Source organism: Arachis hypogaea, chromosome 13 (assembly GCF_003086295.3).
Source record: "Arachis hypogaea cultivar Tifrunner chromosome 13, arahy.Tifrunner.gnm2.J5K5, whole genome shotgun sequence".
Lineage (NCBI taxonomy): Eukaryota > Viridiplantae > Streptophyta > Magnoliopsida > Fabales > Fabaceae > Arachis > Arachis hypogaea.
Window position 1 is genome coordinate 19,196,263 of NC_092048.1, and position 27,577 is coordinate 19,223,839.

General features: G+C 33.4%; 1 protein-coding gene and 1 long non-coding RNA gene across 5 annotated transcripts; both read left to right on the top strand.

The window, feature by feature from the left end:
• The first annotated feature begins 2,755 nt into the window (after positions 1–2,755).
• Positions 2,756–8,021, top strand: LOC112737569 (G-type lectin S-receptor-like serine/threonine-protein kinase SD3-1). 4 transcript variants are annotated; one of them, XR_003169013.3, is made up of 3 exons: positions 2,826–3,176; positions 6,838–7,092; positions 7,518–8,021. XR_003169013.3 is itself a non-coding variant. In XM_029291482.2 (2 exons), exon 2 carries the CDS (start codon positions 3,887–3,889, stop codon positions 5,795–5,797), a length of 1,911 nt encoding a protein of 636 aa, XP_029147315.1. In that variant the 5' UTR covers positions 2,825–3,176; positions 3,879–3,886; the 3' UTR covers positions 5,798–7,355. The 4 variants fall into 4 exon arrangements, 1 of the variants encoding a protein (XP_029147315.1); XR_003169012.3 differs by having other exon boundaries at positions 2,828–3,176; positions 7,678–8,021; XR_003812974.2 differs by lacking the exon at positions 7,518–8,021 and having other exon boundaries at positions 2,756–3,176; positions 6,838–7,355.
• Positions 8,022–18,041: 10,020 nt separating this feature from the next.
• On the top strand, positions 18,042–21,289 carry LOC140178112 (uncharacterized). The gene is made up of 4 exons (XR_011870354.1): positions 18,042–18,213; positions 18,298–18,397; positions 18,511–18,637; positions 21,054–21,289. It is a non-coding gene; the product is annotated as an uncharacterized lncRNA (long non-coding RNA).
• Positions 21,290–27,577: the final 6,288 nt, after the last annotated feature.

Below are 27,577 nucleotides of genomic sequence, written 5' to 3' on the forward strand. Positions count from 1 at the left end.
AAACTTACTTCTATCCAAAATCAATTCTATAAAATCACTTTTATTCTCCAGTTTTACCAACCACAATCCAAACACACACTTTGTCGTTCGGTTTATTCGTTAGAAGATTCGACAAGTTTGACTAAGTTATCGTTTAATAGTTCTTAACTGTTAATTTCACATGAACACAACTTCTTTAAACTGTTCCTGTGTAATAAATATATTATCACTACTTAGAATTTTGATCAGAGTCACTATCATTTCCATAATTTTAGCGGGTCCATAAGTGTTTATGATTATATAGTTTCGAGTAGGGCAATGCTACGACGGTGATGAAGTTATTCTTCATCATCAGCTGCTGAAGCGATGTCGATGAGCTATCTGGCTGAGGCGTGTGACGTTGTTGTATATGATTTTAGGTTAAGAGTTAGGAATATTGTAAATGATTTAGGATTTCAGAACTAGAATTCAGGATTTATAATTTATAGATTATCGTATATATCGAGTTTAGACTTTATTAGATTATGATTTATCATTTATGGTGTTAGGGTTTCGATTTTAGGTTAAAAGGTTAAGGATTTTATATTTAAACTTAAGAATTTAATGAAACTGATTGAATGTTTAGGATTTAGGATTCAAGATTTAGAGAAATTACTGTTAAGAGAGAGTTTAGAATTTATACTTTAGGATTTAAGTTTGACAGTGAGATTCAGAGTTTAGTGTTTAAGGTCAAAATTTAAAAATTGACAAGATTTAAGATTGTAAATAGTTAAAAAAATATGACATTGATTTAAAGAAATAATTCTTTCAATTAAAAATGTACGTAGGTGTTCATTAAACTGATACATCTAATAATTATCATATATCTTACAGACATTTTTTAAATAGCTAGAATTCTTATTATAACTATCAAAAATACTTTCTAATTCGCTTATAAAAGAAGGATCATTAAAAATCTTCAAAAATTAATTTTGAATATTAAAATATATGGATTTACAATTTTTTTAGCTATTGTTGTCCTAACTATAAGAATTTTATTAGATACAAAATTTCTAATATTCTTAACACCGACTAATAAATAATCAACATTTTATATTATATCATATATATATATATATATATATATATATATATATATAATGTGAATAAATTATTTTTGTTACTAAATTTAATTATTATTTTTTTTTAGGTTTCTCATAAATTATTAGATTAATTTAGTTGAACTTATTTACTAATTAAAATTATTCAACTTTCAAAATAAAAAAAAGAAAACTTTTTCCATATGTTAATTTTAATTCGAAATAATTTTTAGTTTAATTTTGCTTCACACATTTCATTTTTGAATTATATAATTCTCTTTCTATAAATAAAACCAAATATCATTTTATTAAAAAAGTGTTTCCATATATATGTTCATTTATTTTGTTTTCGGTTTTTTTACTCATCACGTGTCCTAAAAAATCCTCTTCATGCACAAAAATTTTAACGTATCAGATATACCATACAAACAAAAAAATATTACAATATTCATTCCTTACTCTATAACCCAACAAAAAGCCCAATCAAAACAAAAATTTCACCAACAAAATGCCAAAAAGCTCAATAACTAACACACCTTCATTAACCAATAATTAAACTCTCCTAATTACCTCACTCTAGACAAAACTCCTGCCTAGTCAGTCACCGCTAGCAGACACTGTCTGCGCGTGTAGTCACGCAAACCCATGTGTCACACAATGGGCTACACCACGCAGTTTCCTTTCCTGAGGAAAAAAAATCACTTCTTCATGCTAGCATTGGCCAAAAAATGTTAGTCCCTGCCTAAATACGTCGCTAGTGATAAAATTCTTTTAAGGATATAAATATAAAGTTTTGTTTATTAAAAGCGTAAGATTTTTAAATTTACAATAATATTAAACACTCCATATCTATCTGTTGTAAAATATTTATCTAAAAAAATTATCATATTTAGAAGTAATAAGTTATCCTTTATATGGTAGACAATTATAAAAGCAGATAAAATTGTTTCTTACTTAAAATTTTAATTAGAAATATGGTTAATAATTAGGAATGAATGCGAATCGGATCGGATCAGACATGACCAAAATTTTAATTTAATCCGTACTAAAATTATCAGATCAAAACGGATCTAATATCCACAGTTTTTTAATTTGGATGGATATATCCGCAAAAAGTAAAAATATTTTAAAAGTTTATTTTTATTAAAAAAATAAATAAAATTTATTTTTTCTATTCTTTTAAGTATATTAATTTTTAAAAATAATATTAAACATATATTTCTTAAATAATAAATTAAAATAATACAACATATATAATAATTATTAGTTAAAATAAAATATAAAAAAATATTTATTTATTTATTTATTTATTTTTAATTTACAGATATGCAAATATACGAATACCTACATAAAATTCACAATCTAATTCTATTAGTGTATTAATCAGATTTCATATCCATAATTTTTGGATCAAATTCAAATAAATTCTATGAATATGTAGATTGAATCCAACGCCCCTATTTATTAATTGACTGATGTTGATAATTGAGAGGCATGTCTTCTTTTGGCTGTTGGAGTAATAGTGATGCTGCAACTTCATCAACTTTGGGTACCAATTGGCAAGTGGCAACCTTGGTAAATTGCGTTCAGAATAATGCTTTCTTTCTCATTTTATTCCTTTTGTACTTGGCTTCCAAAAACATCTTGAAAGTCTCAAAGTCTTACTCCATTTAATTACTATGACAAATTATGGAAATGAAAATGACTGGAATCACGAGTCACTGGAGTACGGGACACAATATAAGGAAAGAATAAATGTCTACGCGTGTAGCTACCCCAAAACAAGAAAGAAAAAACAAAAACTCTACCTACCTCACTCTCTCTCTCTCTCTCTCTCCCCATTCCTCGGGCTCTAAAATTCCAAAAATGGATGAAAACAACGCCAAAGACACCGCCATGACAGCTGGTGAGACCGAAGACACCGCCGGAGCCAGTGACCAGGCGAGCAAGTTGCGGGTGTCAATGAGATATGCGCTGATGTTTGTAGAGTACCCTTTCATGGCTTCCATTGAAAGAGAACCCAGGAAGCTTTATGGCTGCCGCGTGAAGAAGAGAAACTAATGAAAGAATGAGATCAAGTTGGAGCTTCCGACGGTACGGTGGTGGTGTGCGACCCAGGTAATCAAGCTGCTGCTGTTTTTCTACTTTAGTATGAACAATTAATTGTTAACTCTTTTGCTCACTTCTAATTTTACAAATATTCTGAACTTTTCTGCATTTCTGGAAACACACTACAAACTATCTATCAAACATTACAAACAAGATAAGCACGAATAAAGCTAAATCAAAACAGAAGAGAATAGAAGAGAAAATAATGATTCAGAGAAATTGAATGAGAGTTCTAATTTATTTTATTAATTTTCGCTGCCGTACTTTCCCTTGAGAAAACAAAAATCAACTCCAATTCCATCGTTCCAACCCCTCTCCTGTCCCCCAAACTCTCAGTTCGAACGAGTTTCCTTTTATTTTATTTTTCGTTTCAGTTTCAGTGACACCCTTTCAGAACCCTTAGAACCCTTATAGATATGATTGAACAGAGCGGTTTATTGCTATGTGTTTTCATATGCTTCTTGCTATATCATGCTGTGAGGGCTGAGATACCATTAGGTTCTAGACTTTCGGTGGTTGACAATGGCAGCTGGGTTTCCAAAAATGGTAATTTTACCATTGGATTTCTTAAGATTTCGGATGAGCCTGGCCAGTTTAGTTTTGGCATTCGTTTCAGCGACAAGTCTATACCGTATAGTCAACAAAGAATGGTGTGGAGTGCTGACTTTCTGTATGGAGTAGGTAACATGTCCTATTTCCTTTTCACCACAGATGGTGAAATGGTCCTGTTTGATGATCAGGGAATGCCTTCATGGAGCAGCCAAACCAGTAACAAGGGTGTCGTGTCGGCTTCTCTTCTTGACAATGGAAATCTTGTTCTAATCGACAGAGAGCAAAAGGTCATTTGGCAAAGTTTTGATAGTCCAGATGATACGCTTCTCCCAGGACAGTTTCTATCTTGTGATAAGATGCTTCAAGCTGCAAGTACGAATCTACTGTCCAGTTACTACACCCTGTCTATGAATGTTTCGGGACACTTGATGCTCCTTTGGCAAGGTATTATTCCCTACTGGACAAGCCAAAACCCTTCTGTTCCGAATCTCACTGCATATGTAACAAACAATGGAGCTCTGCAACTTTTAGACAAAAATCTTAATGTTGTTTGGACCGTGTTTGGAGAAGACCACGATGAATATGTTAAATACCGGTTTCTTAGGATAGATGTGGATGGCAATCTCCGCTTATATTCGTGGGTGGAGGCTTTGCAGTCATGGAAATCTGTCTGGCAAGCTGTTCAGAACCAGTGCAAGGTTTTTGCGACTTGCGGTAAACGGGGGGTCTGTGTTTTGTCTTCCTGTGGTACTGCTGATTGTGTGTGCCCTTTCAACCAGACGGACACTGATGAGACTTGTTTCATTCCATATGAACAAAAGTGTAAACATGGTTCCACTATGGTCGCATATAGGCACATACACCTATATGGGCTTTACCCTATTGATGGTCCGGCTATCATGACTAGCGTGAATAAATGTATGCAATTGTGCCAGAATGACTCTAGTTGTACTGCCGCAACCTTTTCTAATCATGTTCTTCCCCAGTGCTCGATAAAGAAATCTGAGTATGTCACTGGCTATTTAGATCCGTCTCCAAACGTGGTATCATTTGTCAAGAGTTGCTCATCTACATCTGCCCTAAAGTTCCCATGTCAAAGCTCACCTGCAACAGAAGAAGATCCTCATACTTGTGTTCCTTGTCTAATAGGAATATCCTTAGCCACAATTATCATCGGTGTTGTCCTTCAACTCGGATGTTATTATTATCTTTTCATCTACAAAAGGAAAACCTCTACTAGATGCAAATACAATTTACCTTCCGCAGACACAAATTTAAAGGGCCTAGTTGTGTTGTTATCTTTTTCAGAGATCAAGAGCGTCACTGAGGATTTCAAAGATCGAATTGGGCCAAATATGTTCAAGGGCATGCTACTAAACAAATTCCCAGTTGCTGTTAAAGAGCTGATTGCATCCATAGATGCAAGGAAGTTCCGGACTGCTGTTCTGAAGATTGGAGGCATCCACCACAAGAACCTTGTGCAGCTGGAGGGCTATTGTTGCGAGTCCAATCATAGATTCTTGGTCTACGAGTACGTCAAAAACGGTTCTCTTGAGAAGTATATAGATGATTCCGCTCTTTGCAAGGAACTGACCTGGAGAAAAAGGGTTGACATATGCTTAAGCGTGGCCCAGGCCCTTAATTATCTTCACTCTGAATGCAGGGAGTTCATAAGTCATGGAAATCTGAAGTGTGAAAATGTCATGTTGGATGAGAACTTAAAAGCCAAGGTGAGCGAATCTGGGTTTGCAATAGTAGACGGCGAGGCAGTGTACTGTGCCTTTTCTGCCAAGAGAGACATAGCAGATTTCGGCATGTTAGTCCTAACCTTATTGACCGGATGTAGAGATCAAAGTGATCTTTGTGAGTGGTCATATAAAGAATTGATAGAAGGGAATGCTGCAAATGTGATTGACAAAAGAATTCAAGGTGGTGCCAATTCAAATGAACTTGAGCGCGTTTTGAGAATCGCATTCTGGTGCCTACAAAGCAATGAACATCAAAGGCCTTCAATGGAGGATGTAGTGGCAGTACTGGACGGAACTTTGAGTATTGATCCACCACCACCTCCATTTTGATGCAAGAGGTTATTGCTGGAAGAATCCTAGATACAATAAGATAATGTTTCTGAGATTCAGTGGAGGTGCTAAATAAATTTGTAGGAACTGTGTTCACTTTAGTTTACAACCTTAGTCACATTATAGTTTACAACCTTCTTGTTTGTGCTAAATAGAGAGTTTGTTACCTCTTAGCTTATTAGGAGTTGTAACTATAAACTTTGAAGACTGTGTTCAGCATTGTCCTGTTTTTTTATCCTTGATTATATATATATAAGAAAGGTGTGCTTCTATAGTTAGTGAGTAATGCTTCTATATATTTTGAATTAAGGATCAAAATAGAAAATCTAATATGTTGAACAACACAAAAGAATGAAGGTGAGACTGTTTCTCATCAGTTGCATTTATACAGAATTTACTGATGAAACTAAGTTACACATATTTTTTCTTTTATATCTTCATTTATAGTAACATGATTGGTACATATGCCTTCCATTTTTTTTCTCCCAATTGTTCTTTTTGCTGGACAGATGATATTACTTTGTCATATTTTCCATGTTTAAACATCTCTAGTATGTGAAGTCACACATTGTCAAAAAGGAGTGATTGTTGTTATCTTTTTATTCTTATAGTTTGTGGTTTGTGTTGCGATGCATTGTTGTTGCGTGATAACATGGGAGTTTAATACCTGAGAACAACCACAAAGTTCTTTTGTCACTGGGTTTGTACATCTCTATTGCATACATGTCTTCATCTTCTTTGGGCCGATTATATTGCTTAGATCTTCGATTGTTCTGTGATTCTTGAAAAACACTGAAGTTATTTTAACATGTTTTATTTAATTATTATGCTTGGCTAGGCCGTTTTCTCTTCTGCTTTTCATATTCTGCCAAGATGTTCTGGGAATGACATGATAAATAGATTAATGATGCATATCGATTTCTCTTTACCCTGATAAAACAATCCGACTTTGATGACTTGATTGGATTCTTAATTTGACACTTGATCTTTTTCCTTCCCTTATTTTGGGTTCAATGAGAACATTTTATTATGAACTGTAGGTACTTGCTGTGAAGAAACTTGAAAAGAGAGTTTGTGATCACCAGGAGGAGGAGGATTTTCTTGAATTAGTGAATGGCATTAACAATCGTCGAGTTTATTGGGTACTGTTCAGAGCATGGTCAAAGGCTTCTGATATATGAGTATTGCAGTAATGGATCACTCAATGAGGCACTCCACTCAGAGGATGAATTTAAAACAAGACTCACATGGAATGCTTGCATCCGGATAGCACTTGGGGCGGCTAGGGCCCTAGAGTAAGTCAAGTTACCATTATGTTTTTAAGAGAAAAAATTGCTCAAGCTTGTTGATTTGTAGCTTTGGCTTATAACAGGTTCAGATCTTTTATTTTCACAAGTCTGGTTTATCCTGCCTAAAATATTAGTTTTCCTTGGAGAATTCATTCAATTGCTGATATTAATTTGCTCAAGTCATGGTTGTTGATGTTGAAGCTTTATTTCAACTTTGCTAGTACTTCCAAAGTTAAATTGTTAAATGCTAAATTAAACTTTCATGGTTAGTAATACTTGCCACATTATGCTTTATTTTTTGTGTGAAAGATTTTAATAGTTAAATATTTTTTTGCAAACCAATTCAACCCTAAAGGTTAAGCTGTTGGTTGCTGGCCCAAGAATGATGGCTTTTTTCTAACAACAATGAATTTCTTATCAAATCTCTTTAGAGAGTTCTAGGATCCTTCTGAAAACCAAATGAAGCATATGCAAAAAGATAATTGGAAGCTGAAGCAGGGGAAAGTCTTTCCTTGATTTGACATATTTGAAGACACAAATCTTTGATGATCTGAATGAGAAATCTAATGTTTCTTCTTGTCTGCTGACAAGGTATTTGCATGAGCAAGAGCAATGTCAGCCGGCTGTGATTCACAGAAATTTCAAGTCTGCTAACATTCTTCTTGACAATGACCTATAAAAAGCATGTAGATCAATCAGTTCTAAAGATAAAAATTTTCGAAAAAGAAGAAGGGCAAATTATGATAGAGGCAAATACACTTCCTGTTGAGGAGGATGAAGACATAGTTAAGAAACCTATAGTTGTCTAAAGTCACAATATAATTGAAACATCGAAAGATGTTCAGATACTTGAAATTTGTCAAAATGATAAGATCTTAATAAATTTTGTCTTTATAGGAGAAAATAGAACCAAAGAGAAATGATTGCCAACGATATATTTGCATATAATGTGGTGCTAAATATTATACATGAAAATGAGGATCTTGAACCAAAAACCATCTAAGAATGTCGACGAAGGGATTGGTAAAAGTGAAAAGAAGCCATAAATTACCTTGCAAAACGTGAAGTTTTTAGTTCTATAGTACGAATACTAGAAGGTGTGAAACTTGTTTGATACAAATGGGTATTTGTGAGAAAACAAAATGAGAATAATAAAATTGTATGCTACAAAACTCAACTTGTAGCACAAGATTTTTCAGAAAGATCTGGTATAGACTATAAAGAGACTTACTCTTTCGTAGTTGATACAATTACCTTGAGATATTTGATTAGCTTATCTGTATATCATAAATTAAATATGCATCTAATGGATGTAGCCACAATATATTTATATGGGTTAAATATGCATCTAATGGATGTAGCCACAATATATTTATATGGGTTATTAGATTATGATATCTATATGAAAGTCTTTAAAGAACTAAAGATATCTGAATTATCCAAAGAGAAATCTCAAGTGTAACACCCTCACTACCAGAATGTCACGCTTCCGGCTGCGCCACTCTGATAGCAATAAGTATTACGACTACTTTACATACTAAATATTAAAATAGAAGCCTGTGACTCAACACTGTATCGCTGCGTTCTTTGAAAACCGGAAAATAAATACTTTATCTTAAGAAAAATACAAGCAGGCATAGATTCATATATAAAACTCCTACATAATATCTTATAGTATAATATACATATAAAACATACAACTCCTATCCCTCTTACAAACTTGTGATAACAAAGACAAGGGAAGAAAATAATCTAATTCATAAAACAACATATAAAACCAAACGCAGTTTAACTCTTCTTAATAATGGTTCTTCATCTGGTTCCTGAAAAGGTAAAGCTGTAGGGGGTGAGAACCTAACCACACGGTCTCACAACGGAGTTTTAAAGTTGTCATAAGAAGATATTTAATAAGAAAACTGTTTTCAAGTTCAGTGATTATCATTGCCTTATGAATCTTTTAAAAACCAATAGGTAGTCGTTCAAAACCTCTTCGAAGAAACAATGTCTAATTTTTAAAAAATCCGAAACCTTTCCTTTCTTATAAAAGAATCTCAATCAGAAACTAACCACGCAATCAAACAACACAATCATTAACTCAGCACCACACGCCAGGACAAACACAGGCAGGACAGACAAGGAAAGCACAAGTAGGCAGCAGTTACAGCAAATAGTTCAAGTAGCAGTTACAAACAGTTTAGCAATTAGGCAAACCAAAACAAGTTCAAACCCAAGCAAAGCATACAAATGCATATGATGCATGCCTGTCCTATGGCTGATGAGGCTCATCTGTCGGTTATCCAGCCAACCCGACAAGTTTGAATTGTCCTTAAACTGTCCCCCGACGTGCATCCCCAAGAGTCTATGCATAGTTTTTTCTCAAATAATCAATATTGCTCAATGGGGGTAACATTCCCGGGAATTTATATAGTGTCCGGTCACACTTACGTCGTAGGGTCAACAGAGTATCGAGTTTTCAACCTGGTACACGTGGTGGCAAGCCACGGCACTTAATCCAGGGAACCTCGTATCTCAGATATTTCAAATTCATAAGCCACATGAATAATTCAAATATCATATCTCAACATTCTCAACATCATAATCATTCATCAATCTAAATCTCATTTCCAAATTCATTCAAAAACCATATTTTAAAGAAAATCCTCATCAATCCTCATCATCCTTCTTTTCATCCCGTCCATTAACAATCCCAATTCAAAACATAATTCTTTCTTTGATAAATAAATCAATCTTAAGACATAGAATGTTTAAAAACAAATCTTTTTAATTAATTACTTCAAATAAAACTTCCAATTTTATAAAATTTCGGCAGCATTTCCTTTGAAACTCGGACACTGCCACCCTTTTCGGATCCCATCCAAACATTTCTCAAACCCTTTCTCAATCACTTTCCAAAATTCAACCAATTCCAGTATCAAAATATTTTCAAATCAGACCAACTCCAATAATAAAACTCTTCTTAAAGTCAAACCAGCTCAAGTATTAAGTGTGTGTTTGGATTACAGTTTGTAAATGAGAGTTTGCATAGAATTGATTTTGCAAACTTGATTTTGATGAAAAATAAGTTTGTGTTAACATGATTTATGTTTGGCAATCTTTATATTAAAATGAATTATAGTAAAATAAATGTTGTTTGGATTTTGCTACTCAAAATCACTTTTAGAGAAAAAATTACTAAAAGAGACATCAATTTAAATAATTTTTTATATTATCCTATCATTTTACTTTAGATATTTGAATAGATCTTAGTAATTCATTTTATAATAAAAATATTTATCATATAAATAAACATTATTATTTTATAATAATAAAATAATATCTATCTTTTGAAAAAAAATACAATAAAAAATAAAATTATAAAAGAGACTACGTACTATATATTCTATAATGCCAAACAAAAAGAAAATGTTCTATAATCTTTTTAGTACTTTATTACTCTTTAATTTATATCATTTTGGAATATACATTTTTATTATTTATGACTCTTTTGTTACTTATATTTAGTATATAATAAAAAATAAAATAAAATACAATAAAAACAAAAAAAAAGAAAAAAATTTCATATCAAACATAGTATATAATAATTACAACTAACAACATGTATCATATGAACAAAAAAATTACAATAAGAAGTAAATAAAATTGATATGAATAAAATAAAATAAAATAAAAATTATACACAACATAAATATAGTACAATAAAGGATAGAAAAAAAGGAATTTATATAAACAAAAAATAATAAAAATTAATAAAAATAAGAATTTATATCAACAATAGTTGTCATATGAATAAAAAAGTACAATAAAAATATAATAGAGCACTAAAAAAATAACATCAAAATACTAAAAAAATAATATAAAAAATATTTATCGTATAAATAAAAAAATACAATAAAAAATATAAAAATCAAAATATGAAAGAGAGTACTAAAAATAATAAAAAATAATTAAATTTTTTATCTTGGTAGTGATAGAAAAAAAAATTCAAAACAAAGAACATACACAACAAATGAACGAAGAACTACTGTGAAAGTTATGGTTACTTGCATCCTTTTTATAGAAGAGAATGGAGGGTAAAATTGGTAGAAAAGGAATAAATTTTTCACTTAATTCCTCTAACGGTAATCAACTTTCTCAACGTGAACGCAGAACCAAGAAATTTTAGCTTCACGTGAACATACGTTTAGAGGTGAAAGCACTTCTGGGTTTAGAGTTCTAACAAATTGCCAAACATAAAAGTGGGACGTTCAAGACACTCAAACGGGCTTCTCTCTTCTCCAACGTGAACCCCAAACACACCCTAAATCATTTATAAAATCAGCCCGACTCAAAATCAAACCGCTTTAACTTCAAACCAAGAAAAATCACTTTTCATAATAATCAAGTAAATAATTTTCCAAATCCATTTCTTATCAACAACCGTACTTCACTCAAGCAATCAAGCACCCAATAATCCAGTCCACCAAACCATCACATCCACAAGAAATATTTAATCACAAAAATATATCTTTTTGCATCAATATCTATTTATCACAACTCTGTAATGTAAAATAGATTTTAAGAAAAACCCCTGCCTCGAAAAGTTGAACTCATAAACTAAATGCGTCACAAGAACCATTTCTCTCCGCCCGAAATTAACTGCAGCTTCAACCACAAGTATGCTCACTTCCGCAATAGCAGAAACGGCTTTACTCGCTATAGGTGATCCCGATAACTCAATCCTAAAACATAAATATCGCGAAACCTTAATAACATATAACGGAAAACTAACGGCGATGGTTTGAAATAAAATATACTTACGATAACAGCAGAACGGAACAGTAGCAACCCCGAACTGTCCCCACAGCGGCTCCGGTGATGGCGGAAAACCTCAGTGGCGGCTGCAATAACATCGCAGTGATAACAATATCCTTATAAAATTGAAAGAATGGGGTCCGAGAGCAGAATACTATTTACCAACGGCAGTGGCGGCGACTAAGAACTCCGATAATGGCCGTGGCAGCTCAGGAGTGGCTCTGTCGGTTCAACAGCAACGGTGATTATATAACCAAGCAGACCTAGACCTCGGCGGTGGTTTCCGGTGGCAGCGGCGATCTCCGAGCAGTTCTGACGGCCACAACACCGTTTCTGGCGACCACAGTCGCGGCGGCGCAGCTTAGAACGACGAATAGCGGCGGCGACACCAACTCAACAATAACAGTGACAGATCAACGCTGATGGAGGCACATAGGAAAGTAGAACGCGACGGCGACGACTCCCTTAACGGCGACGACATGCAGCTCGGCGATGGTGACCAGGCATCGGCGACGACGAACGATGGATCTGACGCGAGAGAAAGCAACGCGAGCTCCCTCTCTTTCTCTCTTCGTGGGTCTGTCTCCCGGCGGAGGTTCGGCGCCTCTATGGTAACGGTGTGATTGGATGCGACGGCGGTCTCCCTCCATCGGCGGCGACGGGACACGAACAGCGAAGGCGACGAAAGGCGACGGGGCTGGTCCACGGCGCTGCGGCTTAGGGATGGCGCGCAGTGGTAGCTGGCAAGCACGACGACCATGAGGCGGCGGTGGCGAGACCCGTGGCGCCGGCACAGCCTTCCTCTTCTCCTCCCTCAGTTCTCTCTTTCTCTCCGTTATCCCTTTCCTCTCTTTTTCTTTTTTTTTTTTCTTTTTCCCATGAATTGCTGCTGTGATTGGGAGAAGAGAAGGGACTTTGGTGGCTGAAGGAGGTAAGGCGGCTAGGGTTAGGAAAATTGGGGTTAGGGTGATATTTTGGGATTTAGGGTTTAATTTGGGATAAATGTGAAATTAGTGATTTTTGGACAAATTGGAGTTTTGTTAAATTTTAATAAAATTAAGAGATATTATATTAAATTAAATATAAAATATCCATCTTTAAAATACCTTTCAATTACAAATTTATAAATTAGTTTCGATTAAATGTTAATCCGATAAAATTGGAGACAAATAAATTAATTCTCCTTCAATTATAAGAACTCTAAATAAAAAATAACAGTTTACTCAACTTTTATATAAAAATCTCCGAAATACAGTCTTAAATAAATATAATGCATTGTAAATAATTAATTAATAACTTTTAAAAATTTAGAGGTCTTACATCCTACCCCACTTATAAAAATTTTCGTCCTCGAAAATTAACTTAATACCCAACATTCTAAAATAGTCTTGAATACTTTAAAAAAAACAGAGATCTTGGCAGATATATGTATTAATTTTCCAAATATCAAATAATTTGTAAAACTTAGGTGTAAGGGAAAAGTGTGGTCTGAAGCAACAGTACTTTACTTTCTAAATGCGTTTTAGATAAGCAAGAAAGTTTAGCATATTTATACATATAGATGTTCAAATACTGAATAACTATAAGATTTAAATATAAGGGTAAAGTATGGTATAAGGCAGGAAATACAAGATAGGTGTTCACAAGGCAAAGTTATAGTTAATGTGGCAAAATGGCTACAAAGCAAACTGGTATTTAAACAACGGGTAAAACGTTCGCTCACCAATGTCGTATCCACTGCAGAACTCCAATTTGTAACTCCATCAATCATTTCGCAACCCAAAAAAGTTGGTCACAAACCTATCATCTACAAATTTTCACATGGAAACAGAACTACCACAGCCCCTTATAACGTCACACACTTACTGCTTCATCTTTTCACGCTCACAAGTAGCATTTTAAGGAGACTAACGTTTCACTCGCTATGCCCAAAGGTCATATGTGACTCTAAAGCAATTCCCGAGTTATTTAAAAGGTTATAAGACATGAGATAAGGTCAGGTGACAAGGACGACGTTCACAAGAATTTAAGAGACAACTGATAAACCCCGTTTTGACGGTTTATCCTATATTGATTTTAAGGGATTTTATCACCTTTTACCTATATGTATTCAATGAAATATCATGGTTTTGTGATTGTCTCCTTATTTGTACCTAGATGTGAAAACATGCTTTTAGACCCTTAATTTGATGGTTTTCATTCACCTTTGATTCCATAAGATGCCTTGATATGTTTGTTAGTGATTTCAGATTGAAAAGGGCTAGGAATCGATCAAAGGAGTGAAGAGGAAAGCATGCAAAGTGGAGAAATCATGAAAAGTCAAAGAAGTTAAACTCGCCCATGGACGCGCGCGCGCACCTGGCGCTTGCGCGCACCTGCGAATCACCCCATGGACGCGTACGCGTGCTGTGCGCGTACGCGTCGGTGCTGGTTTATGATTTTTTAAGGAAAACGTGACCAACGAATTCTCAAGGGTTGTGGGGCCCAATCCCAACCAACTTTGGCGCCAAAGATGCTATTTAAAGCCAAGGATTGAAGAGCAAGGGGGATTCCAATCATTCACTCATTTTTAATCATACACACTCATTAGGATTAGTTTAGAGTTAGTTTCTAGAGAGAGAAGCTCTTTCTTCTCTCTAGAATTAGGATTAGGATTAGGTTTAGTTCTTAGATCTAGGTTTTAATCTTTGCTTTCTTCTACTTCTACCTTTCAATTCTTTGTTGTTACATTCACCATTCTTCCATTCTTTTGTTGCAATTCCCTTTATGTTGTTCTTATGTTTTGTTGTAGATCTAGTATTGTTCCTTCTACATTCTTCCAATTCAATAAGAGGTAATTCATAATCATTGTTCTTCTTTGCTTTTCTATTGTTGATCTCTTGTTTTTGTAGTTGTAGATTCCTTTAATTCTTGCATTTAATAATGTTTACTTCTATTGCACTTTATGTGTTTGTTGAAATGTCTCTTTTAGTTTTAGTGTAGATTTTGTTCCTCTTGGCCTAGGTAGAGTAATTAGTGACACTTGAGTTATCTAATTCCTTTGTTGATTGATAATTGGAGAGATTGCTAATTGGTTTGGAGTGCATTAAAGCTAGTCTTTCCTTGGGAGTTGGCTAGAACTTGTGGCTCAAGTCAATTCATCCACTTGACTTTTCTTTATTTAGTAAGGGTTAACTAAGTGGTAGCAATGAACAATTCTCATCACAATTGAGAAGGATAACTAGGATAGGACTTCTAGTTCTCACACCTTACCAAGAGCCTTTTATAGTTGTTAGTTTACTTTTCTTGCCATTTATAATTCTTGTCTAAAAATCCTAAAAACCCCAAATATAACTCACAACCAATAACAAGACACTTCATTACAATTCCTAGGGAGAACGACCCGAGGTTTGAATACTTCGGTTTATAGATTTTAGGGGTTTGTTACTTGTGACAAACAAATTTTTGTATGAAAGGATTATTGTTGGTTTAGGAACTATACTAGCAACGAGATTTCATTTGTGAATTTCTAAACCGTCAAAAATCCGATCATCAAAAACCTTGAGGATTAGAAAACAATACAACGGTTTGAAACGAATTCAAGCTGAGTCAAGGAGTATGAGGTTTATAGAAAAGAAAATCTAAGGCCAAAGACAATTCACAATATTCGAGTATGAATGAAACTCTTTCGAATGCATCGTTTACAAGAATCGGAACTTAAGAAAATTATTTTACATCTCAAAAGAAAAGTATACAACATATTTGTAAAAGAATAATGAAAACATAGATGTGACATTACTTGAATACAATTTCAGGTTGTAAGAGATTATGTAAAGTTTGGAAAGGTATGAGTAAAAATATTTAAGCGCTTCACTAACCAAACGCATGTATAAAACTGGCATATAGTCAAAAGAAAAATCCAGTTATACTTCATCAAAACATTTTTCAAGTTTAACATTTTTCAAGTTTAAAAACGGAATGGGAGAGTTTCAAAAAGTGGAAGCCATAACCAATCCCTGGTATTCTAAGTCTAGTTCAGTCTCAATCAAGATTTTATTTCAAACCATCGCCGTTAGTTTTCCGTTATATGTTATTAAGGTTTCGCGATATTTATGTTTTAGGATTGAGTTATCGGGATCACCTGTAGCGAGTAAAGCCGTTTCTGCTATTGCGGAAGTGAGCATACTTGTGGTTGAAGCTGCAGTTAATTTCGGGCGGAGAGAAATGGTTCTTGTGACGCATTTAGTTTATGAGTTCAACTTTTCGACGTAGGGATTTTTCTTAAAATCTATTTTACATTACAGAGTTGTGATAAATAGATATTGATGCAAAAAGATATATTTTTGTGATTATATTTCTTGTGGATGTGATGGTTTGGTGGACTGGATTATTGGGTGCTTGATTACTTGAGTGAAGTACAGTTGTTGATAAGAAATGGATTTGAAAAGTTATTTACTTGATTATTATGAAAAGTAGTTTTTCTTGGTTTGAAGTTAAAGCGGTTTGATTTTGAGTCGGTCTGATTTTATAAATGATTTAATACTTGAGCTGGTTTGACTTTAAGAAGAGTTTTATTATTGGAGTTGGTCTGATTTGAAAATACTTTGATACTGGAATTGGTTGAATTTTGGAAAGTGATTGAGAAAGGGTTTGAGAAATGTTTGGATGGGACCCGAAAAGGGTGGCAGTGTTCGAGTTTCAAAGGAAATGCTGCCGAAATTTTATAAAATTGGAAGTTTTATTTGAAGTAATTAATTAAAAAGATTTGTTTTTAAACATTCTATGTTTTAAGATTGATTTATTTATCAAAGAAAGATTTATGTTTTGAATTGGGATTGTTAATGGACGGGATGAAAAAGAAGGATGATGAGGATTGATGAGGATTTTCTTTGAAATATGGTTTTTGAATGAATTTGGAAATGAGATTTGGATTGATGAATGATTATGATGTTGAGAATGTTGAGATATGATATTTGAATTATTCATGTGGCTTATGAATTTGAAATATCTGAGATACGAGGTTCCCTGGATTAAGTGCCGTGGCTTGCCACCACGTGTACCAGGTTGAAAACTCGATACTCTGTTGACCTTACGACGTAAGTGTGACCGGGCACTATATAAATTCCCGGGAATGTTACCCCTGTAAGACCCAGAACTTTTGAAAAGTCTTATTATGATCAAGTCTCAAATCATATAGTTATTTATAACCTTAATTTCAGAGATTATTTTATTAAGGATAATTAAAGCAAGTTTTGATTTATTGAACTTGAGATAAGTTATGATTATTATCCAATTTTATAATTATTGGATTATTTTCTATATTTAAAGTATAAGGTTGATAGTTATGAAATAATAAGTATTTTATATGATTTAGATTAAATAAGTAATATTTTAAATATTATTACTGCTATTTTGAAAAATGAAGAAATTAAGTATATTATTTCTAATTTTTAGATTTGGGCATTTTATTGAAAGTAATTTGTAAAAATTGATGAGCAAATAGTATTTTCTATATACATCTAGTGTTGGATTTAATTTGGGTTTCAATTACCATATTATCCCCAATTTTAAGTGAAATTACTAAGATGCCCATAACCCTAATTTTTGAAAATGAAACCCTAACCCTAAAAATCCTAACCCATTACCGTTTCCCATCAGAAGCTGCAGCAGCAGCCGCAAGTCCCTTTCTCCCCCCAAAAACGAAAAGCACACACACAAAACAGGGGAGCAGAACTTTTGAGAGAGCTGAGGGAAAGAGAGGGGGCTTCACCCACGCCGCCATCGTCCACTGCAACTCACCACGAGCCGCCGATCGCGCTCCAGTTCAGCCCCGCACCATCGGCGCCGTCGCCAGGGAGAGCGGAACCGAGGAGAGGGTTGGTCCGCGAGTGATGGCTGTCGCGGGCTTGGGGGCCACCGTGCCTTCGTCACCACCGCGCCCACGCCGCGTCGCTGCCTTCGCCCTCCCTACATCGCCGCTGGTCTCGTCGGGTTTCTGCCGTCGAACCCGTCCCTACCACCCCTGCTGACCACACGCACAGAGAGAGAGGGTGCGCAAAAAAAGGAGCCGCCGCGGGGTTACCGTCGCCGCCGCGAGGCTGGGCTCGCCGCTGTGAAAGGTCACCGCCCTTCCTCCACCATCACCGAAGATCCATCACCGAAGCTGCTGGGCTCGCCGTATGCTACTGTTGTGTCGCCGGAACTGTCCTGGGGTTTTGCCACTCATTTAGATTCTGCTCTGTTTTGGGTTAGTGCTGTTGCTATTGTTTTGGCCGTCGAAAAACCTCGATGCCGCCACCTCTGCTGCCGGAAACAGCCGCTGATTCTTCTATGATGGTAAGCTCTAACCCTGCTTCAGCTTCTTTACCTGTTAATTTCTCCATGGGCCATGAGAGTTGTTGCTAAGGCTGGTTGTGTCAGGAGTTTACCGCGAGTTGCCGTCGTTCTGGTCACCGGCTGTGAAGTTGGTGTTGCCGGAATCCACCATTGGTGCAGCCGCTACTTGGTTCCCTCGAGTTCGGTAAGCGTTTTGTTTGGAAGAGTCCTTTAATCGCTGTTTTATTATCATACACGGACGTTTTGCGGCGTTAATTGCTATACGATTGAGTTTCGGTTGTTGTATGTTGCGATTAGAGTTGTTGAGATTGTTGCGAAAGTGGCTTGGAACCGAGGTTTTGGCTGCCGGGATTTTGCTTGTTGATTTCGGGTCGAGGCGGAAAGTATTCTGTGACGCGTTTGGGCTATGGTTTTGCGTTTTGAGGTAGGGGCGCTTTCCGAAAACTACAGTTTATTATTGGAATTATTACATATGGATACTGATGTGAGATATGGTGTATTTGGTGATTGTATCTGCCTTATGTATTATTTGATTGACTCAAATGACTATGGATGTTGGTTTGGCTGAATTGTTATGTGGCTTGTGAAATGTAATATTTGAAGTTAATTCTTTAAAGATTTGAAATGAGTTTAATCCGTTGAGGATTGGTTTGAATCGAGTCGATTATTTTGATGATGTGAAAGATAGAATACTCTTGAAATTCAGCCTGGGTTGCTTTAATTGATTTGGTTTTTGATAAATGATTTGTTAGTGAACCGATTCTTTAAAGATTTGGAAATGAGTTAAATCGGTTGATATTGAGTTGATTTTGAAATGGTTTTCTTGAGATATGCCACTGAGGCAACTGTTGGATTTAGCTTGCTGTTGAATTGATTTCTGGTTTGAGCTGTTGAAAAGGAATGAGAAAACGATTTAGTTGGGACCCGAACCGGGTGGCAAAAGTCCAAGCTTTAGGGGAGGTGCTGCCGAAATTTCTATAAAATCTAAGTCTTGTTTGAAAGGTTATTTAAAAGATTTGGATTTGAGAAATTGTATTATTTGATTTATTAAGAGGATAATTATGCTTTCCAACTTAATTTATTTGATGAACCTTATACGTTGAGTTCGGTTTATTTAGAACTAAACTATGTTTACCGTTTGAATCACTGAAGGAAAGAATGATGCTATAATATTGATTTCAATATAAAAAGGAGTTTTTAGTGATTTTTAAAGGAACCTAGATTTTTGATTGAGTAATCAAGTTTGAGGCATTTTAAAAGAGTTGGAAAAATGGGTTCCAAAAAGAAATCTGAAAGCGGTTTGATTCAAATGAACTGGTTCCGTTTCAAATGAGTTGATTTTTGGACCGGGTTGGAACTTGTGATTTTGTATGGTTCAGTTTCATAATAAATTCAGTTTTATTTACTTGAACCTAGAATCTATGATTTTAAGAGTTTCAATGAATTTTAAAGAATTGATGTAAGATGACCTTCCCTAAAGACTTGGGACTCTGCCGAGAAACTTTGTTATAAAATCCCATTGTGGAATGGGCGATTTTGATTGTTCCCAAATTGAATCTTTAACTTTCCATGGTTTTGGAAGTCTTGGAAAGAGGATGCCGAGAGCGGCTTTGTTTTAAAAAGGGAACTTACTCTGAGTAAAAGTGGCTTATGAGCCTGAGATGATTTGAGAAAATGAGATCTTTAAAGCCAAGGCTGTAAAGAGTTGAAATTTGATTTCAAAGTGAAATGGCTTGAGAAAAGTGATTTATGGCTTAAATGCCGGTTTTATGAATTTAATGATGTTGAACGGTGGAAGTGCTGTTTTGTTATGGGCCGGAATGGCTGTATATGATTATGAATATTGGCTGGTTTTGGATTGAACCGTGAGCCGGAATGGCTGTGTATGATATTGATTTATGGCTGATTGCCGAATGAGTTATGAGCCGTATGGCTGACTATGAATTATGAATTTAAGCCGGATGGCTGAGATGGATGTTGATCCATGGCTGGAATTGAATGAATATATGTTTGAGATACCTGGGTAGTAGCAAGGGTTGTGGTTCGTCCCACTTGCTCCAGGTCAGAGACTGTGACGCCTGGGTAGTAGCGGTAGTAGTGGTGATTCCACTCGCTCCAGGTTGAGCTGTTAAACACCCGCCTGGGTAGTAGCCGCAGTAGTGGTTGTTCCACTAGCTCTGGGTTGAGCGGGTAGTAGCAATGGGGTTGTAGCTCAAACCTACTTGCTCCGCGAGGGGTGTTTCTGTCCATGGTTAGCTACCAGGACGTGTCGAGTTGGCTATATAACCGACAGATGATATCATCAGCCACTAGGGACAGGCATGCATCATATGCATTTGTGTGACATTGGTTGGGTGTGCATATAATACTTGGTTTGCCTATGTGATTAATTGCTAACTGTTCTACTTGTAATAACTGTTTGTTTGTGCTTGAACTTCCTTCCTGTGTTTGCATCTGGGACTCTGTTGGATTGTGGTGATTGGTTGTTGGTTGGATTGTTTGGGCCTAGGGCCGTGGTTGAATTGAGATGGACCGATGGTTGGTTTCGGTATTGTGGTTATGGTTTGGAAATGCGTGAAAGGCTAATTTGGTTCAGCATAGATAAACCTTCTGAAATGCTTTTGAATATTGTTTTAAATGAACAGTTTCTCCTTTCAGAAAAAGGATTTCAGATTTCTCTTTTATTGTAAACGGTTGTTTTTGAAAAGAGGCATAAGATGGTTATTAATCACTGGTACGGTTTATCTTCATGTATCCTATTACAGTAATTCCCAAAAACCCTCTACTAAGAACCCTTTCGAGGATGATGTTCTCACCCCCCTACATTTTTCCCCTTTCAGGATATGGGCGCAGAAGTTACGAAGAGCTTATTTAATTGTTATTGTGATGCTCTAATTTGTTTTAGTTATGGTTTATTGTACCCTCGCCTTTATCTTGATATAATCTGTAAGAGGGATAGGGATTGTATTGGTTTATGTTTGTAATATTATTTATATATATATTTGTATATATATATGGATGTACTCTTTATGAGCTTTTGTAAGATGTATGGTATTTATGGATGTATGTTATCAGATGAAAGTATTTTTGGAAGCGGTATTGCGGTTTAAAGTTTTAAACAGGCTCATATTTTAGTATTAAATAGTATAAGTGTCGTCGTAATGTCCGAGCTATCAGAGTCGCGCAGCCGGAAGCGTGAGCTTTGGTAGTTAGGGTATTACAACCCCCATTGAGCAATATTGATTATTTGAGAAAAAACTATGCATAGACTCTTGGGGATGCACGTCGGGGGACAGTCTAAGGACAATTCAAACTTGTCGGGTTGGCTGGATAACCGACAGATGAGCCTCATCAGCCATAGGACAGGCATGCATCATATGCATTTGTATGCGTTGCTTGGGTTTGAACTTGTTTTGGTTTGCCTAATTGCTAAATTGTTTGTAACTGCTACTTGAACTATTTGCTGTAACTGCTGCCTACTTGTGCTTTCCTTGTCTGTCCTGCTTGTGTTTGTCCTGGCGTGTGGTGCTGAGTTAATGATTGTGTTGTTTGATTGCGTGGTTAGTTTCTGATTGAGATTCTTTTATAAGAAAGGAAAGGTTTCGGATTTTTTAAAAATTAGACATTGTTTCTTCGAAGAGGTTTTGAACGACTACCTATTGGTTTTTAAAAGATTCATAAGGCAATGATAATCACTGAACTTGAAAACAGTTTTCTTATTAAATATCTTCTTATGACAACTTTAAAACTCCGTGGTGAGACCGTGTGGTTAGGTTCTCACCCCCCTACAGCTTTACCTTTTCAGGAACCAGATGAAGAAGCATTAATCACAAGTTTGTAAGAGGGATAGGAGTTGTATGTTTTATATGTATATTATACTATAAGATATTATGTAAGAGTTTTGTATATGAATCTATGCCTGCTTGTATTTTTCTTAAGATAAAGTATTTATCTTCCAGTTTTCAAAGAACGCAGCGATACAGTGTTGAGTCACAGGCTTCTATTTTAATATTTAGTATGTAAAGTAGTCGTAATACTTATTGCTATCAGAGTGGCGCAGCCGGAAGCGTGACATTCTGGTAGTGAGGGTGTTACATCAAGGATTATACTCGGTTAGATTGTAAAGATCTTTATATAGTTTAAAGCAATCTGGACAGATGTGATACAACCGTCTTACATAGTATTTGATGCAAAAGGTGTTTAAAAATGATGATATTTGTCCATGTATTTATATAAGAAAATTTGCGTCTGAATTTATTATAATTGTTGTGTATGTTCATTGGATCTTCTGAACACATCACAACGATCATAAATGTTCTGAAAGAAGAGTTTGAAATGAAAGATCTTGAGAAAACCAAATTTGTCTCGTCCTTCAAATCAAATATGTAGCAAAAGGGATATTTATTTATCAAAAGACTTACGCAGAGAAAATCCTAAAGAGATTTTATATGAATAAATTACTTCCAGTAAGAACCCCCAATGATGATTAGATCACTAAATGTGAAGAAGGTTGACCAAAAAAGAAAATAAAAAAGCACTTGGTCCTGAAGTACCATATTAGTGCCATAGGGGTTAATGTATTTTGCGAATAATACATGTCCCGATATAATATTTTAGGGGTGAGCACAGGTCGGGTTGGTTCGGGTTTATGGTAAAATTATAATCGAACCAATTAAATTGTAATTGGTTCGGTTTGGTTCAGATTTGCATTTTTTGTGTATGTATCCGAACCAAACCAAACCGATTAAAAATGGATTGGTTTGGTTCGGGTAATTGGATATCCAATGAAACAGAAATTCATAAAAAAAATAAAAAAACAAATTTTTATCTTAAAAATTCTATAAGTACAATAAACATATAACATTAATAGAAATAATCCAAACATGTTAAACATTAAATACATTAAAAATTAAACACATTAAAATTCAAAAATATTAAAAGGCATATATATTTTAAATTTTTATTTTTTTTATTTAATTAATATATAGTCGGGTCTACGAGTTGGTTCGGGTTCCGCACCCCAGAGCCATTACCCGAACCAATTACTAGAGAGAGTCATTGGTTTGGTTAGGATTAGACCCGATTACCCGTTAGTTCCAGAACCAATTTAATTGGTTCGGTTTGAATTCAAACGGGCAATCGAATACCCGCAACCCATGCTCATCCCTATAACATTTATTGTAAATTTATTAGCGAGATACATTTTCTCTCCAACTAAAAAATACTGGAATAAAATAAAAAAATATTTTAATATTTTCATGAAATCAGTGATATGGGATTATTTTATCCACGTAGATTCAAGTTACAATTGGTTGACTATATAGATGCAAGTTATCTATTTGATTCTCGTAAAGACAAATCCAAACCGGATACTTATTTATATTTGGTGACACAATTATATCATGGAGATCTATGAAGCAAAGATGCTGAAATACTTATAATACATGAGGCAAGTGGTGAATGCTTTTGGATTAGAAATTTGATTGGATATATTCAATCATTATGTGGATTGTCCGATTAGAAATAGTTTCTACAACATTATATAAAGATAATGCAGCATGTATCTCTTAACTCAAAAGTGAATACGTAAAAGATGATCGAACAAAGTATATTCTCTCTAATTTTTTTTCACACACAACCTTCAAAATCAAGTAACAATTGACGTTTAACAAATTCGTTTAAGTGATAATTTGGAGCACTTATTTACTAAGTCACTTCCTACATTCTTCTTTAAAAAATAGTACACAAAATCAAAATACTTGACTTTTGAGATCTTATATAATATTATCAAGAGGGAGAGAGATTGTACTTTCTTTCCTGATTAAGTTTTATATCATTAGATTTTTTTTTTATGAATTTTTTTTTTAACAAAATAGTTCTTCTTACAAAAGATATTGTACTTTTTTTTTTAGTCAAGTATTTTTTTCCATCAAACAATTAAATTAATTGTCTTGTCTATATATGTATGTGTAAGATTATTTTTTTCTTTTATAATAAGTCAAACTATTGGATTTAGTGTATGAATAGCGTCAAATATTATTTATTTAGAATTGAATTTCGCTATGATATTTTATCAGATTTATTTTAAAGACTATATAATTTAATTCTAAATGAACTTGAAACCAATTGAATTGAATAATCAAGTCAATTCGATATATAATTAGTGTGTACAATTCGATGAATTTTATATAACAAATTAATAAAATATTTTTGTCAGAGATTAAAAAAAAATGACACAGCTTAATATAAAAATATAATATTTGGTTATTTTTGTGTGATCTGAGAGAGGCGAATCTCTGTAAATTTTTGCGGATATCAATTGAAACCTTTTAGAAAAATTTCTAAAAAGGCAACACAATATAATCTAACAAAATTTGACTTAAAAGATGAATATTTATAATTTATTCATTAAAAAATATGTAGTTAAAAATTTAATAGGTTTTTAATTGTAGATATTTTTAATTTACGAATAAATATTTAGTTAATTTTAATATTTTTTACACTAAAAAAGATCTAATTACAAAATTAAAAATAGTGTAAGAATCTAATTAAAATAAAAAAAATATAAAAACCTAATTATAAATTTAGTAAAATTATAGAGATCAATAGAATAATTAAATCTAATTACAAATTTAGTAAAATTATAAAGACCAAACAAAATAATTAAACCTAAAAAATATTATATAATTTAAAATACAATATAGAAATTCATCCATACTATTTTAATTTTATAAAACTATTCATGCATTGTCTGTCATAAATATATAATAAAACTATCTAGTTCTTAATTATATTATAAAAACCGATAATAACTATTTTTTAGTGTAAGAGTCTAATTTTACAGATTACTTTAAAAATTTAAAAATTAAACTAATTATCAAATAAAAATTAACTCAATAACTAAATAGAGTCTTATTTCATTTACTTTACTCAAGTAATTTTTCATTCAAATTAGTTTCTTTCCATTTAATAAAATTGCTAATAAAAAAGTGAACTAATTATTTTAGACAAAATTAAATTTAAAAAGAATGAAAAGTTATGTTGGACTAGAAAAAGTAATAAAATTTTAATTTTATAATAATTAAGCATATATAGTATTAAATCAAAAACTTCAACAACTTTCTGTTTTATTAATTCACTTGTTTATTTTATCAAGAAATACATAAAAAGATGTGTTCGTTTAATATATATATATATATATATATATGAACAAACATAACGAGAACAACACTTAAATTAACCATCGCTATGGCAGCAGCAACCAGTTGTGGGATTACACTTCGCACGTTGAAAGTGATTAAGTACGAGACACCAAAGGCGACAATATCCAGTACCACATATTATTGTTTTATCGCAATGATCCAACCTCCTATTGACACTACTTGCTTCTGCAATAATTAACAAAATTGATATACAGATTAATATAATATTTAAATATATTTTATATTTATTTAGTTAAGTATAATCATTTATGTATTTGTATTTAATTGTTTAAATAGTTAAAATAAGAAATTTTATAATATAATATCATAACTTTTATAATTAAAAATTTGCTTCCTAGCATTATTACTCGCTACAAAATGAATTAAATTATGAGGGAAAAAAAAAGTTTTAAGAAATTTTGTTACCTGAAGTGAAAAGCAAAGCCACAAAAAGAATGCAAAAAAAAAATCTTGACGCACCATTAGTAGTCATTTTGCCAAAATTACGTTGTGTTCTCTTTGCTTCCTTAAAAGAATATGAATAATCAAGTTTATTGATTGGTCTTTATTTATAGGCTCTTGAAAAAAAAAAAACTAATATGATATTTTTATTATAATGACAATAATAAATTGGGTCTTGTTAATTAAATGTTGCTATCTCACATTATTATTGACAGATTTCTTACTTAATACGTATAAATAAAGTTAAATAGTCTTTATTTTTAGAAAAATATAAATTTTTTATTTTGATTTAGATATTTAAATTTCAATCTTTTTAATTAAATATATATTACTTTTAGAAACAGATTATTAAATAAATTTATTATATATATATATCACTACAAGAAATACGGTTAAAATTGATGGCGAAATTGATGGCGAAAGTGGTTGTTATTAAACTCGTTGATTTTTCAAAATTTTAATAAAATCGACGGCTTGCCAAGCCGTCGATAATAATTCAATAAAATCGACAATCTTTCTGTCTATAATATGAGTTTGAGAATTTCACCTGCTTAATAAAGTCGACAGGTTTGCCGTCGATATTATTATATAAAATTGAGAACTTTTCTATCGATATTTGATTCATTAAAATTAACAGTACAACCATCGATTTAATTATTAAAATACCGACAATTTCGTTGTCTATATTTTATTTTCTTTTGTCTATTTTAAATTGAAAAAGCGACAACGCCGTCAATTTTGATCGTCATATTTTTTTAATTATTTTTTTATTTAAAAAATAGTAGACAATTAATGCAAATAAACTTTTAAATATGGAAATAAAATTTATACAAAATATTAGATAACAAGACAAATAATTTTTAAATATAAAAATAAAATTTATACTAAGTATTAGATAATGAGTTTACAAACTTATCAAAAAAATAAATAATCTTCTAACATAAAGACTCAAGACAAGATAAATAACTAAACTCAAACTTATATTCGTATAAATTGAAATCCATTAATAATACAAAATATTAAAAGCAAAGTAAATAATCCCACTCGTCTTCATTTAAAGGAGACAACAAAGAATATGGATTATGGCGTGGATAAGATTTCAGGGCTGAAGGACGTTCCTGGTTCAATATATTTTTTAGCAAAACAGAGAGGAACGAATTTAAAATAGACCCTGCAAAAATCCACAAGGCTTCTTCGATATCATGGCTCCAAAGAATGAAACCATCAGAAGAAACAGCTACTACCCACTCGCTCTGTAAACAAGAAACAACATTACAACATCCATTAGCTTATAGAACTATAACTTATAATGTTAATTTCATCCTCAATAACCAAACCTCCGAGATAGGATAACACAAGTTTCTTGTCCTTTACAATTGGTTGAATCAACACCATTTCAATTGGAAAGGTACACTATGACATCCTTGATATTTAAGTAATATTACATTGGATATCTCTGTATACTATAAGAAATGAGACTAAGCACCATGTAAACATTGAAGGAAGTGAGTCCAATTTGCCCAAATGTAACACAATAAGTACCTATATAAGTATACCAATATGGATTTGCACATTCATCTACCAAAATAAAATAGGCTAATCTAAATTCAACTAATCTTCAGTCACAGCTATGTTAAAACCCAATCAAAAATAAATTATTGCTCTGAATGAAGAACAGCAACTCCCCCTTTTTTCGCCGT